At 45.5% G+C, this 15,746-nt stretch overlaps 1 protein-coding gene across 1 annotated transcript; it reads left to right on the top strand.

Annotated features, from left to right (window-relative positions):
- Window positions 1-2,234: 2,234 nt before the first annotated feature.
- On the top strand, window positions 2,235-14,989 carry LOC142097084 (rab3 GTPase-activating protein catalytic subunit-like). The gene is made up of 7 exons (XM_075178677.1): window positions 2,235-2,315; window positions 6,567-6,622; window positions 6,812-6,887; window positions 7,035-7,173; window positions 10,637-10,715; window positions 12,985-13,101; window positions 14,646-14,989. Exons 1-7 carry the CDS (start codon window positions 2,298-2,300, stop codon window positions 14,671-14,673), a joined length of 513 nt encoding a protein of 170 aa, XP_075034778.1. The 5' UTR covers window positions 2,235-2,297; the 3' UTR covers window positions 14,674-14,989.
- The last annotated feature ends 757 nt before the right edge of the window (window positions 14,990-15,746 follow it).

Here is a 15,746-nt window from a genome sequence, read left to right as displayed (position 1 = left end):
TAAATGTAACGTTACTGGTGTAGGGCCATAGGATGGATTGAGGAAGTGGGGGCCCCTTTAAAAATGTAACTACAAAATGTATTACTAAAATTAAGGCTTTGCAAATTTCTTACTGATCCTTTTTATCGTTTCCACAACCAAGGGAAAAAGTTGGATGTATGAACATTGTATACAAATTCCCAGACCAGTTTTACAGGAGCCTTAAAGGACCACTCTATGCTGTAACATTTCAGTGATTGGATTTGAATCATGATGATCTAGCTTTGCTCATTACATACACACATAGTACACATACTACATGCAGGATTTGGCTAAGCAGGAATAGTCTGTGCTGTGGTCAACATCCTAATGCTCGTGTGTTACTGGTTGTTAAAACTCCGACCACTACCTAATTATCTGTTTTGGATGGGGGATGGTTGGGTACAGGGGAAGGAGGGAGTGAAGGCTGCAGGTACAGGGAGGGTGAGGGATGGTTGGGTACAGGGGAAGGAGGGAGTGGAGGCTGCAGGTACAGGGAGGGTGAGGGATGGTTGGGTACAGGGGAAGGAGGGAGTGGAGGCTGCAGGTACAGGGAGGGTGAGGGATGGTTGGGTACAGGGGAAGGAGGGAGTGGAGGCTGCAGGTACAGGGAGGGTGAGGGATGAATAGGTACAGGGGAAGGAGGGAGTGGAGGCTGCAGGTACAGGGAGGGTGAGGGATGGTTGGGTACAGGGGAAGGAGGGAGTGGAGGCTGCAGGTACAGGGAGGGTGAGGGATGGTTGGGTACAGGGGAAGGAGGGAGTGGAGGCTGCAGGTACAGGGAGGGTGAGGGATGAATAGGTACAGGGGAAGGAGGGAGTGGAGGCTGCAGGTACGGGGAGGGTGAGGGATGAATAGGTACAGGGGAAGGAGGGAGGGGAGGCTGCAGGTACAGGGAGGGTGAGGGATGAATAGGTACAGGGGAAGGAGGGAGTGGAGGCTGCAGGTACGGGGAGGGGAGGGGAGGTTAGGTTACAGGGGAAGGAGGGAGTGGAGGCTGCAGGTACAGGGAGGGTGAGGGATGGTTGGGTACAGGGGAAGAAGGGAGTGGAGGGTGCAGGTACAGGGAGGGTGAGGGATGAATAGGTACAGGGGAAGGAGGGAGTGGAGGCTGCAGGTACGGGGAGGGGAGGGGAGGTTAGGTTACAGGGGAAGGAGGGAGTAGAGGCTGCAGGTACAGGGAGGGTGAGGGATGGTTGGGTACAGGGGAAGAAGGGAGTGGAGGGTGCAGGTACAGGGAGGGTGAGGGATGGTTGGGTACAGGGGAAGGAGGGAGTGGAGGCTGCAGGTACAGGGAGGGTGAGGGATGGTTGGGTACAGGGGAAGAAGGGAGTGGAGGGTGCAGGTACAGGGAGGGTGAGGGATGGTTGGGTACAGGGGAAGGAGGGAGGGGAGGCTGCAGGTACAGGGAGGGTGAGGGATGGTTGGGTACAGGGGAAGGAGGGAGTGGAGGCTGCAGGTACAGGGAGGGTGAGGGATGGTTGGGTACAGGGGAAGGAGGGAGGGGAGGCTGCAGGTACAGGGAGGGTGAGGGATGGTTGGTTACAGGAGAAGGAGGGAGTGGAGGGTGCAGGTACAGGGAGGGTGAGGGATGGGTTGGGTACAGGGGAAGGAGGGAGTGGAGGCTGCAGGTACAGGGAGGGTGAGGGATGGTTGGGTACAGGGGAAGAAGGGAGTGGAGGGTGCAGGTACAGGGAGGGTGAGGGATGGTTGGGTACAGGGGAAGGAGGGAGTGGAGGCTGCAGGTACAGGGAGGGTGAGGGATGAATAGGTACAGGGGAAGGAGGGAGTGGAGGCTGCAGGTACGGGGAGGGGAGGGGAGGTTAGGTTACAGGAGAAGGAGGGAGGGGAGGCTGCACGGGACAATATGGATATACAGGGATTAATGTATGAAGGATAGATGCACACAGATACACAGATATTTAGGTGATGGGGACAGACAGGTGAGAGATGCAGGCACACTGGGAATGTATATAATTATAGTGATAATAATAGTAAATTAATCAAAGAAGGTTTAAGAAATAAAACAAACTATTCCGCGTGAAATGAATGCAACATGAAAAGATGGTGGAGGTTGGAGGCACAGGGGGAGAGTGTACAGATTGTGAGGGGAGGTTGGAGGCACAGGGAACGGACAGGGGCAGGCTGTACTGATTGGGGGATACTGGCTCAGTCTCCCGCACTGTCCGGCTCTCCGGGCTCCTGGAGCTGCCGGGTGATGTTTTGATTGTGTTCCGGGTACCCGGCATGCCCCGTGCTGACGTCACCACTCTCCCAAAATGGCGGCGGACAGTGATGTGAGTATCTGGCAGCTCCTAGGGACCCCTCTGCCCCATATACCCTGTCATCTGTCTGTCCCTCTGTATACCCTGTCATCTGTCTGTCCCTCTGTATACCCTGTCATCTGTCTGTCTCTCTGTATACCCTGTCATCTGTCTGTCTGTCTATCTGTATACCCTGTCATCTGTCTGTGTCTCTCTGTATACCCTGTCATCTGTCTGTCTCTCTGTATACCCTGTCATCTGTCTGTCTGTCTCTCTGTATACCCTGTCATCTGTCTGTCCCTCTGTATACCCTGTCATCTGTCTGTCCCTCTGTATACCCTGTCATCTGTCTGTCTCTCTGTATACCCTGTCATCTGTCTGTCCCTCTGTATACCCTGTCATCTGTCTGTCCCTCTGTATACCCTGTCATCTGTCTGTCCCTCTGTATACCCTGTCATCTGTCTGTCCCTCTGTATACCCTGTCATCTGTCTGTCTCTCTGTATACCCTGTCATCTGTCTGTCTCTCTGTATACCCTGTCATCTGTCTGTCCCTCTGTAACCCTGTCATCTGTCTGTCTCTCTGTATACCCTGTCATCTGTCTGTCTCTCTGTATACCCTGTCATCTGTCTGTCCCTCTGTATACCCTGTCATCTGTCTGTCTCTGTATACCCTGTCATCTGTCTGTCTCTGTATACCCTGTCATCTGTCTGTCCCTCTGTATACCCTGTCATCTGTCTGTCCCTCTGTATACCCTGTCATCTGTCTGTCTCTCTGTATACCCTGTCATCTGTCTGTCCCTCTGTAACCCTGTCATCTGTCTGTCTCTCTGTATACACTGTCATCTGTCTGTCTCTCTGTATACCCTGTCATCTGTCTGTCCCTCTGTAACCCTGTCATCTGTCTGTCTCTCTGTATACCCTGTCATCTGTCTGTCCCTCTGTATACCCTGTCATCTGTCTGTCTCTCTGTATACCCTATCATCTGTCTGTGTCTCTCTGTATACCCTGTCATCTGTCTGTCTCTGTATACCCTGTCATCTGTCTGTCTCTCTGTATACCCTGTCATCTGTCTGTCCCTCTGTATACCCTGTCATCTGTCTGTCCCTCTGTATACCCTGTCATCTGTCTGTCCCTCTGTATACCCTGTCATCTGTCTGTCCCTCTGTATACCCTGTCATCTGTCTGTCTCTCTGTATACACTGTCATCTGTCTGTCTCTCTGTATACCCTGTCATCTGTCTGTCCCTCTGTAACCCTGTCATCTGTCTGTCCCTCTGTAACCCTGTCATCTGTCTGTCTCTCTGTATACCCTGTCATCTGTCTGTCCCTCTGTATACCCTGTCATCTGTCTGTCTCTCTGTATACCCTGTCATCTGTCTGTCTCTGTATACCCTGTCATCTGTCTGTCCCTCTGTATACCCTGTCATCTGTCTGTCCCTCTGTAACCCTGTCATCTGTCTGTCTCTCTGTATACCCTGTCATCTGTCTGTCTCTCTCTGTATACCCTGTCATCTGTCTGTCCCTCTGTATACCCTGTCATCTGTCTGTCCCTCTGTATACCCTGTCATCTGTCTGTTCCTCTGTATACCCTGTCATCTGTCTATCCCTCTGTATACCCTGTCATCTGTCTGTCCCTCTGTATACCCTGTCATCTGTCTGTCCCTCTGTATACCCTGTCATCTGTCTGTCTCTCTGTATACCCTGCATCTGTCTGTCTCTCTGTATACCCTGTCATCTGTCTGTCTCTCTCTCTCTGTATACCCTGTATCTGTCTGTCCCTCTGTATACCCTGTCATCTGTCTGTGTCTCTGTATACACTGTCATCTGTCTGTCTGTCTCTCTGTATACACTGTCATCTGTCTGTCTCTCTGTATACCCTGTCATCTGTCTGTATGTCTCTCTGTATACCCTGTCATCTGTCTGTCTCTCTGTATACCCTGTCATCTGTCTGTCTCTCTGTATACCCTGTCATCTGTCTGTCCCTCTGTATACCCTGTCATCTGTCTGTCCCTCTGTATACCCTGTCATCTGTCTGTCCCTCTGTATACCCTGTCATCTGTCTGTCCCTCTGTATACCCTGTCATCTGTCTGTCTCTCTGTATACCCTGTCATCTGTCTGTCTCTGTATACCCTGTCATCTGTCTGTCCCTCTGTATACCCTGTCATCTGTCTGTCCCTCTGTAACCCTGTCATCTGTCTGTCTCTCTGTATACCCTGTCATCTGTCTGTCTCTCTCTGTATACCCTGTCATCTGTCTGTCCCTCTGTATACCCTGTCATCTGTCTGTCCCTCTGTATACCCTGTCATCTGTCTGTTCCTCTGTATACCCTGTCATCTGTCTATCCCTCTGTATACCCTGTCATCTGTCTGTCCCTCTGTATACCCTGTCATCTGTCTGTCCCTCTGTATACCCTGTCATCTGTCTGTCTCTCTGTATACCCTGCATCTGTCTGTCTCTCTGTATACCCTGTCATCTGTCTGTCTCTCTCTCTCTGTATACCCTGTATCTGTCTGTCCCTCTGTATACCCTGTCATCTGTCTGTGTCTCTGTATACACTGTCATCTGTCTGTCTGTCTCTCTGTATACACTGTCATCTGTCTGTCTCTCTGTATACCCTGTCATCTGTCTGTATGTCTCTCTGTATACCCTGTCATCTGTCTGTCTCTCTGTATACCCTGTCATCTGTCTGTCTCTCTGTATACCCTGTCATCTGTCTGTCCCTCTGTATACCCTGTCATCTGTCTGTCCCTCTGTATACCCTGTCATCTGTCTGTCCCTCTGTATACCCTGTCATCTGTCTGTCCCTCTGTATACCCTGTCATCTGTCTGTCTCTCTGTATACCCTGTCATCTGTCTGTCTCTGTATACCCTGTCATCTGTCTGTCTCTCTGTATACCCTGTCATCTGTCTGTCCCTCTGTATACCCTGTCATCTGTCTGTCCCTCTGTATACCCTGTCATCTGTCTGTCCCTCTGTTTACCCTGTCATCTGTCTGTCCCTCTGTTTACCCTGTTATCTGTCTGTCCCTCTGTATACCCTGTCATCTGTCTGTCCCTCTGTATACCCTGTCATCTGTCTGTCTCTCTGTATACCCTGCATCTGTCTGTCTCTCTGTATACCCTGTCATCTGTCTGTCTCTCTGTATACCCTGTCATCTGTCTGTCTCTCTGTATACCCTGTCATCTGTCTGTCTCTCTGTATACCCTGTCATCTGTCTGTCTCTCTCTCTCTGTATATCCTGTATCTGTCTGTCCCTCTGTATACCCTGTCATCTGTCTGTGTCTCTGTATACACTGTCATCTGTCTGTCTCTCTGTATACACTGTCATCTGTCTGTCTCTCTGTATACCCTGTCATCTGTCTGTATGTCTCTCTGTATACCCTGTCATCTGTCTGTCTGTCTCTCTGTATACCCTGTCATCTGTCTGTCTGTCTCTTTGTATACCCTGTCATCTGTCTGTCTGTCTCTCTGTATACCCTGTCATCTGTCTGTCTCTCTCTCTCTGTATACCCTGTCATCTGTCTGTGTCTCTCTGTATACCCTGTCATCTGTCTGTCTTTCTGTTTACCCTGTCATCTGTCTGTCTCTCTGTATACCCTGTCATCTGTCTCTCTGTATACCCTGTCATCTGTCTGTCTCTCTGTATACCCTGTCACCTGGCTGTCTCTCTGTATACTCTCTTTTTGTCTGTCTGTGTGTGTATGTTAGGGAATCTAGACTGTAAGCTCCAATGGAGCAGGGACTGATGTGAGTGAGTTCTCTGTACAGCGCTGTAGAATTAATGGTGATATATAAATAGATGATGATGATGATCTGTCTGTCCCTCTGTATAATCTCACTCATCTGTCTCTCAGAATCTGTAATCTTTCCTCCCATCCCCACCTGTCTCTCTGCCATATCTCTCTGTCTGTCTCTTTGGTTCAGTGATTTATCTGTGTAATTGTCTCTCTCTCCTCTCTATGGGCTAGATTTACTAAGCTGCGAGTTTGAAAAAGTGTGGATGTTGCCTATAGCAACCAATCAGATTCTAGTTATCATTTATTTAGTACATACTACAAAATGACAGCTAGAATCTGATTGGTTGTTATAGGCAACATCCACACTTTTTCAAACCCGCAGCTTAGTAAATCTAGCCCTATGTCTGTCTCTGCACTTGTATGTGTCCCCCTTCTCTGTGTATGTTCCTTGTTCTGTCGTGTTATCCCTTCCTACTGTCTATATGTCACTAGTCGCCCTCTGCCGCACACCCTCTCGCAGTAACCGGTATCTCTCTCCATCTGTAGCCTGAGTCCGAGGTGTTTGAGATCACTGACTTCACCACAGCTTCTGAATGGGAGAGGTAAGTCAGTGTTACTGCTACAAGTTATCCTGCTTGTCCTCCATGTAATAACCATAATGTGAATGAAGAATTTATTATTAAGCTTAGTTCATATTCGTCTCTGTCTGCAACATAACTCTCTACTCTGCCCCCTCGTTACCATCATTGCCACCATTAATGACTTTATCTCAACTGCCGTTCTCATTACAGATTTATTTCAAAAGTTGAAGAGGTCTTGAATGACTGGAAACTGATTGGCGTTCCCACAAAGAAGACACCTGAAAAGGTAAGTTTGCGCTTTATTATAAAAAAGGGAATTTTTTTTAATAATTTCTGTTCATAGCACCAACACCTTCTGCAGTGTTGTACAAATCTGTCCGTCCATCCTCCCACTATCCCCGGTACTGTGTTGTGACCATCTTCTGTCTTACAGGGAGAGTTTACCACCGGTGTGTGGGAGGAGGAAGGGTGCGAAGTTTTGTTTGCCGACTTCAAATTCTTCATCAAGCACCATTACTTTGTGCAAGAGTCGGGGGAGAAAGACGAGAAGGAAGAGGAAGTAGAAGGAGAAGGTACAGAGCACATTTTGTGAATGATAACTGTACCGGGATAGACGTAAAATACAGCTTTTGACAGTGTTTGTCATTTGTCTAGCTAGCAGAGTGTCCTGTAATCCTCTCTGATAGCCATAGGTCAGCCCCCTTCCCCTCCGACCTTTGGACATAGACCGCATTACCGGACTGACGTCACTCACCGACGGGAGAGGAGAGAGCTGTCAGTGCTCGTAGTGAATTCAAATTTGTATTGGATATGTAGGTTGTTAATGTGACTCCTGATTGGACAGTAGTTGCAGCCAATCCTGGAAAGTGCTGCTTTTAATACACATCCTATGTTATAGCAACTTGAACAGCTGGGGCAGATTCAATCCGCCAGTGCTCTCTTCTCTCCCTACCGTCAGATGCATTCTGTGACCCACTGGAGGGCTACATTGGTTCCTAAATAGTAGTAGTTTAATGGTATAATAAAAAACCCCATTATGGCATCACAAGTCTGATGTATAGAGAAAGATCTGCCAGTTAGTACAGTCATAGCCAAACGTTTTAAGAATGACACAAATATTATTTTTCATAAAATCTGTTGTCTCAGTTTTTATGATGGCAATTTGCATATACTCCAGAATGTCCCTCTTTGCCATGACAATGAACTTTATCCCAAAAACAACATTTCCACCGCATTTTAGCCCTGCCACAAAAGGACCAGCTGACATCAGGTCAGTGATTCTCTCGTTAACACAGGTGAGCGTGTTGACGAGGACAAGGCTGGAGATCACTCTGTCATGCTGATTGAGTTAGAATAAGACTGGAAGCTTTAAGAGGAGGGTGGTTCTTGAAATCATTGCTCTGTTAACCATGGTTATCTGCAAGGAAACACGTGCAGTCATCAGTGCTTTGCACAAAAAGGGCTTCAAAGCCAAGGATATTGCACCTAAATCAACCATCTATTGGATCATCAACAACTTAAAGTAGAGAGATTCAATAGTTGTGAAGAGGGCTTCAGGGCGCCCAAGAACGTCCAGCAAGCGCCAGGACCGTCTCCTAAAGTTGATTCAGCTGCGGGATCGGGGCACCACCAGTGCAGAGCTTGCTCAGGAATGGCAGCAGACAGGTGTGAGTGCATCTGTGAGGTGAAGGAGGACGGCCTGGGGTCAAGATGGCCAGCAATTAAGCCACTTTTCTCCAGGAAAAACATCCGGGACAGACTGATATTCTGCAAAACGTCCAGGGATTGGACTGCTGAGGACTGGGGTGAAGTCATTTTCTCTGATGAGTCCCCTTTGAGATTGTTTGGGGCATCTGGAAAAACGTTTGTCTGGAGAAGGAAAGGTGAGCGCTACCATCAGTCCTGTGTCATGCCAACAGTAAAGCATCCTGAGACCATTCATGTGTGGGGTTGCTTCTCAGCCAAGGGAGTGGGCTCACTCACAATTTGAGCACAGCCATGAATAAAGAATGGTACCAAAACATCCTCCAAGAGCAACTTCTCCCAACCATCCAAGAACAGTTTGGTGAGGAACAAAAGTGATAACTAAGTGGCTCGGGGATCAAAACATCTAAATTTTGGGTCCATGGTCAGGAAACTCCAGACCTTAATCCCATTGAGAACTTGTGGTCAATCCTCAAGAGGCGGGTGGACAAACATATACCCACAAATTCTGACAAACTCCAAGCATTGATTAGACAAGAATGGGCGGCCATCAGTCAGTATGTGGCCCAGAAGTTGATTGACAGCATGCCAGGGCGAATTGCAGAGGTTTTCAAAAAGAAGGGTCAACACTACAAATATTGACTCTTTGCATAAACTTAATATAATTGTCAATAAAAGCCTTTGACACTAATGAAATGCTTGTAATGTTACTTCAGTATACCATAGCAACATCTGACAAAACGGTCTAAAAACTCTGAAGCAGCAAACTGTGTGAAAAACCAATACTTGTGTAATTCTCAAAATATTTTGCCATGACTGTATAGTAGAGTCTATTCTGAGCTTAGCCTAGTGCTCCCCCTGCTGGTAAATCCATGTATGAAGAGTAGACAACTCTTCAGCTTTATATTGAGGTGCACCGATAGGTATTTCTTGGGGTTTAAAATTAGTAACCACTCAATATATGAAATTATAATGTAGCTGGACAGGAGTGACTGATACAAATCTCTGCATAAGGTTGAAACAGGAATTCTTTCATTATAAAGTGACAATAAGGAGTAACAAAGTGATGTACAACGTTTCAGGGGCTCCCCCCCTTCCTGTGGTGCAGAATAATCACATTTAGGTGGAGATTGAATTGCTGGCAATGAAAATGACTTCAGATGTGATTTCTGTAACGATTTTACCAATGACTGATAGTCCCAATGAGCATGCAGATTCATGTGTACACACTTACAGTATCTACCTTCACATCTGTGATATTCATCTGTCATAACCATCTGCTGAAAAGATTGTGACTCTGTACACTCTGCAGATATCAGCCTACACTGCTGGTAAATAGTGCATACACACTGCCACATTTGCCCGACATCGTTCCATCGTTGATCGTGATTTCTAGGAAGCTTAGAAAACCAAATCAAACAATGCGATTTCCTTTGGTAAAATTAAATATGATTGTGGGAGCTTCCACACTCTGGCAATATTGGACCAAACGGTTGTTTTTTTGTGTGATCTGCATGATAATTATATTAGTGTGTTCCCAGGTTAAGACTGTAAGCTCCAATGGTGCAGGGACTGATGTGAATGGCTACATGTGCTCTACAGCACTGCGTAATATGATTGGCGCTCTAAAAATAAAAGATACAAAAATAAATAAACTGGAGACTGCGGTTGCTGAGTTTCAGATGACTTTTTTCGTCTTGTTAAGCTGCAATTTGAATGATAATGGAAAGATATATTGTTTCCATTATTTTGTCTGTTTTTTTCCCCCCTCTTATTTAATGCCCATAAAATAAAAATATTTCCCCTAATTTTCTTCCATATGAAAGTACAGTTTGTCAGATCTAAAATTCACTTGGACAGACTAAAATATTAAAAAGTTATTCTTGGGAAACTGGCACATTTCCAGAACATGAAAATTGAATAAAGGGGTTAAATTCCTCCGACATATACTGTGAATTTCCAGGACTTCTTCGCAGAGGAGAATAGTGCTGTGTGGTATTGTTGTATTATAGTATATGTAGTAATATTGTCTGTATGTGTATCTGCAGACTTGACATTCCTGTTATCTGTAGGTTATGTATCGCTTGATTCACTCCTTAATGTACATTATAAGGATGTCCGTAGTTGCCAAAGATTTTTGCTTTTGTTCAGGTAATGGAAATTCAGCATAAAATCTATGATAATCTGTGACACAGGTCTATAAGAAATGACATCCAAATAACCATTTATGCCTCTTTGAACCTCTGTTCTGTACTGTGCCGTAATAAACCTGAAGTTGGGAGAGCATATTATTCCTGATATGTTTGTATGACCCCTGGGTGTTTCTCCTAGACACGCTTCCTGTCTGCATGCAGGACCTGCTGTGCTTGAACAATGATTTCCCCGCCATCGCTCACTGCTTGGTCCGATGGTACGTATTCTCTTCATCTCCTTTATAGGTGATAGACGTGTAGCGGGACTTACTAACTAATTCCCTGCTGGTAATTATGACGAGAATTCTGGGAAAGTAATTTTGTTATGTGGTTGTTGACCGTTTTTAAGGCACAAACTACCCCCCTTCCCCCCCCCCATCGACATGGAGGGGTTAAAGCGTTGTCTACCCAGTGGCTGGACACAGCTCAAGCTGGACAGACAGCAGCCGTCAGTAAGCAATTGTCAGTAATCAATCTGACGCTGTCCCTACACAGGCGGACCTGTTTGTGTGACCCTGTCCAGTTATCCTGTTTGGCCACATGACCGGTGGCGGAGTGTTCCCAGATCGCGCTGGCTGTGGTCATAGGCTAAACAGATTTGTCATTGCACCTGGACAGATCCAATCTGATTGGTTTGGATTTTGATTGTAAACAGTCCCACACACAAACCAATGTTTGACCAACGATATTAGCTAACCAGACCTGGCAGCTGGGGTTTAGATGACTTATGAAGTAGGGAAAATATAAAATATAATGTTGCGTGGAAGTAACATGATGGGGATATCAATGTGGTGCGCTCTGGCTGGAAAGCTGCTTATCCAGAGGAATTGGGGGAGGGGGATGATGCTATAGAAGAAAGTAGGTTTCAGTGCGTTAAACATATTGAAACCTCGCAGGGTGTATTAGCTGCTCTGCGATGCACCAGTTATAACCGCAGTTCATCCCTAATACAACTGCACAAGAGCGCCATCTAGTGGGATCAGGTACCACAGTGCAGGTACAAGTAAGCTGGTTAAGAAGTGAGGACATTTATGATCATTTCTTATTCATCATCATCATCATCATTTATTTATATAGCGCCACTAATTCCGCAGCGCTGTACAGAGAACTCATTCACATCAGTCCCTGCCCCATTGGAGCTTACAGTCTAAATTCCCTAATATATACACACACTCACACAAAGACAGACAGAGAGGGAGACAGACAGAGACTAGGGTCAATTTTTTTTTTTGATTGCAGCCAATTAACCTACCAGTATGTTTTTGGAGTGTGGGAGGAAACCGGAGCACCCGGAGGAAACCCACGCAAACACAGGGAGAACATACAAACTCCACACAGATAAGGCCATGGTCGGGAATCGAACTCATGACCCCAGTGCTGTGAGGCAGACGTGCTAACCACTAGGCCACTGTGCTGCCCGTTATTCCTCCATTAATACATGGATGTAATAACACTTACACATATATAAATACATGGATGTAATAACACTTACACATGTATAAATACATGTCCTTTTATATTAAGCTACACCAATCGCTTAAATAATATGGATGCAACCATTTAGTCAGCTGAACCAATATCCACAAGAATGCAGTCTGTCAAGACGGTAGAAACTGGTGACATCACAGAGGCGTGGATGTGCCTCATGCCTCAGTAATATCACTAGTTCCAACTGACTTGATAGGCTGAACGTCGGTGGAGCCGACAAAATGGCCGCCTCTAGTGTGCGGAGACGACTGGTGCACTTTAATCTTTACTTTCTGATGATAGTTTTGCGCAGAGACTGTTTTAGGCTGTTGGCGTTGACTGCTATGGCCGATGGCTTTTTATTAACCTATGCTCTGATAAGCAAAACTATTTTGCTACAGTTATATAAATGCAGCAGACTTTTTACTGTTGATTAAAATATGGACACTACCATCACTGTTAAATGCCCTTTTCAAATATTAATTGGATTGTTTTCATTGTCCCACTGGGGGCTATTTATGAACAAACAGAAAAAGTGTAGAAACACAATGCAACCAATCAGCAATAAGCTTTTATCGGCTAAGTGCAAAACTTGAACAATTGTACTTGTTAGTACATAACTTCCATCGTACGTTGTATATTTTCTTAGACCACAGGGTCAGCTTATGTTATGTTTTTCCCCAGACTGTTTCAATTGCAATAATAACACTTGACGACTATGTCATGATGTTTCATTAATCCATTTTGAATGAAAAGTCTGCTGTTCATTATTACTGATTTAACTGTAAGAATGAAGCATGTAACTGTCCGCATTAGGTCACAGCTACTGCAGAAATCACTGTTTATCACTATTCATGAAATCTGCTGCGGTAATGACACAAGCAGCTGCTCACGTGTTCCTTGTGGAAACTGGGCCAGGATGATTAATGAGTCCTAGGCTGGAGAGCAGCCTGGGAAGCGTAAGATCGGAACTGAGTCTATTGTTAATTAGGATAATGCATCTTTTTTTTTTTTTCCCAGGTATGGACTGCGTGAGTTTGTAGTCATTTCTCCAGCTGCTAATGACGCTGTTATCAGTGAATCCAAGTGCAATCTTCTGCTGAGCTCTGTGTCTATAGCTCTAGGAAATACTGGCTGGTGAGTAGCAAGGACAGGATAGTTTAATAGCATTAATGAGACGCAGCCCATAGGAGCCAATTAGACATTGGCCGTCGCTGGTCTAACTTGTACCATCTGGTAACTATGAGCTATAATACATGGCACTTATGACATTTGTAATTCAGCCTCTACACATGAAGAGTACAGACCTGTATGAGGTCCATACATTGTTTGCTGATTTATCACTGCTTATAAATAATGACTGAATTACAATATATGACCGTTACAATAGATATAATGGTGAGTTGGATGCACGTTTCGCAAATTTGTACTGCGTTCCCCAGAAAACAATCCGCATGCATGCAGAGTTGTGTGTAACTACGTTTGCGCCACCGGACCACTGCAGAGGCGGGATAGGGCGGTCAAACGTAGGCCGATTACAGTAATGGCGTTCATACGAATGTGGCTGAGGCCGACCAGCAAGAAGATGCATATACCCCCATCAGGGGCCGTATCTTTGGCACCACCTGCTGGCGGACAGGTGCAAATACACACCGATGGTGATGACAGTCTCCAGCCCTACATAGCAGCTTCTAATTGGCTGTTTGCTAATTCACACCTGAAGCTGATAGGTGCTTTCTGCATTGATTTTGCATATATTATGGGATTTTTAAGGCGTATTTTAAAAATAATTTTCGCTACTTTCATAAGTGTGCTAGAAGGAAACTTATATCTGCTGTTTTGTATGAAGCCTACTAGCGAATGTGTGTTTTGTTATCAATACAAATGTTAACAAACATTTCTTCTGCTGGCTGTGTGTATGTGTGCCTGACGGATACCTGGCGTATAGGTTACTGGTCTTACGAAGCTACGACTCAGCATATGGCCATAACTGCGTTATTTTTAAGTTCGCCTTTTCGGAGTGTAAATTACGCCCCAACACGCGTCCAGCTCACACCAGGCCCAGCGTGATCTCTGAAAGGTGACATCGGGCAGGAATTCTTTGGTGGAAGGTTTAGTTTATTAAACGACAAGAAACAGGTCAACACAATGGTTTCTAGACAGAATACTGCAGAAGTGACATCCTCTCCCTGAAGTCAGCCTGTGATAATGACCCAAAGAATGTGCTACTGGGCCCAAAAGCTTATAATCAAAATTTTTTTCATTTCTCCTTCGCATGTCTACATAATAATGATCACATTCCTTATTCCAATGACCTTCAAATTGTTATAAATACCGTGTGGATCTCCTTGCACATTGTCTTGATAACATTTTAAAGTTATTAAACATTTTTTTTTTTAACAAAACATCTACATAAGACATAGGTCAAACTGACTGAGTCTTTATTGATAGTGGGAGGAAATTTTTTCCATAACAGAAATTTCTAAACCAGTGTTTCTCCGTGAGTTTTGCATTTATTAATCCAAGGCAGTGACATGTTGCGTGTCTAAGCCATTAGAGGTGAGTAAGTCTTGTTCATTTCTCACATCATAGTGTTGTAGGATGTCGGCTCGTCCTGATTCAAGACTTGCTGTTTAATAACGGTTATCTTTCAGATCTGATCTCTTTCGTTTCACTTTTAGGGTTGCTGACTTTTGGGTCTTTCTGTAATTAACAGAGAAACGGAGGCAGCTCACCTCAGCACAGAGCTCTTATCCCTACATTTAGTCTACATTGTATATATGCACCCTCCAAGAGAGAGAGAGGTGAACGGGCAGTCTGTATAACCGGCCAAATATTGCAGTGTGTGGTCCTAAAGTGACCCCCCAGAATCAATCAGATCATTATCGGACATATCATCATCATCATTAACGTTTATTTATATAGTGCCAGCAAATTCTGTAGCGCTTTACAAGTGGGAGCAAACACAGTAATAAAACAATATTGGGTAATACAGACAGAGGTAAGCAGGCCCTGAGTGCAATCTTATAATCTATGGGAGGGGTAAGTGCTATATATTGCATATTGGTCCAGCCAGACTGCTAAGGTAGAAAGTGCTTAGTGGGCTGTGTGCTCAGTCACACAGCAATGTTGGTCAGAGGGTTGTTGTCTTGTGTAAGCTGTGTAGAGGGTGGTAATAGGGTAACCTGGGGAGGGTAAGATGGTGGATGAGGAATATTATGTTTGCCTGAAGAGGTGGGTTTTCAGAGAACACTTGAAGGTTTGAAGGCTAGTGGAAAGTCTTGTGGTGTGGGGGAGGGGAATTCCATAAAGTGGGTGCAGACCGAAAATGTCCTGTAACCGGGAATGGGAGGATGTGATGAGAGTGGATGAGAGACGCAGATCTTGTGCAGAACGGAGGTGTCGAGTTGGGAGATATTTTGAGACAAGTGACGAAGAATTTTACGTTGGATCAGTGAAAAACAGGCAACCAATACAGAGACTGACAGAGTGGTTTAGCAGAGGAAAACTGATTTGCAAGGAAAATCAATCTAGCTGCTGCATGCAAAATACTAGACATGCACTAGATTGTAAACTCATTTCGTCAGGGCCATGATTACATCCCAATATAATGGTGAGGTCCTAAAAAGGGCCCCTGGCGGGGAGCTAATAAAATGCAGTTAGGCAGTGATGAACAGCCCCTTTGAGTTAGAAATAAATTAGACTTGCAATGACATGAAGGTATAGGGCAGGCCTGTCCAACCTGCGGCCCTCCAGGTGTTGTGAAACTACAAGCCCCAGCA

This window comes from Mixophyes fleayi, chromosome 7 (assembly GCF_038048845.1).
Source record: "Mixophyes fleayi isolate aMixFle1 chromosome 7, aMixFle1.hap1, whole genome shotgun sequence".
In the NCBI taxonomy this organism is placed as follows: Eukaryota; Metazoa; Chordata; class Amphibia; order Anura; family Limnodynastidae; genus Mixophyes; species Mixophyes fleayi.
This window is presented reverse-complemented; position numbering and strand designations above follow the sequence as displayed.

Bases quoted from the DNA above. Each gene is read 5' to 3' on its own strand.
- LOC142097084 (XM_075178677.1), top strand. The intron at 6,888-7,034 runs GTAAGTTTGCGC...TCTGTCTTACAG, and splicing joins CAAAGAAGACACCTGAAAAG to GGAGAGTTTACCACCGGTGT. The intron at 13,102-14,645 runs GTGAGTAGCAAG...TTTCACTTTTAG, and splicing joins GCTCTAGGAAATACTGGCTG to GGTTGCTGACTTTTGGGTCT.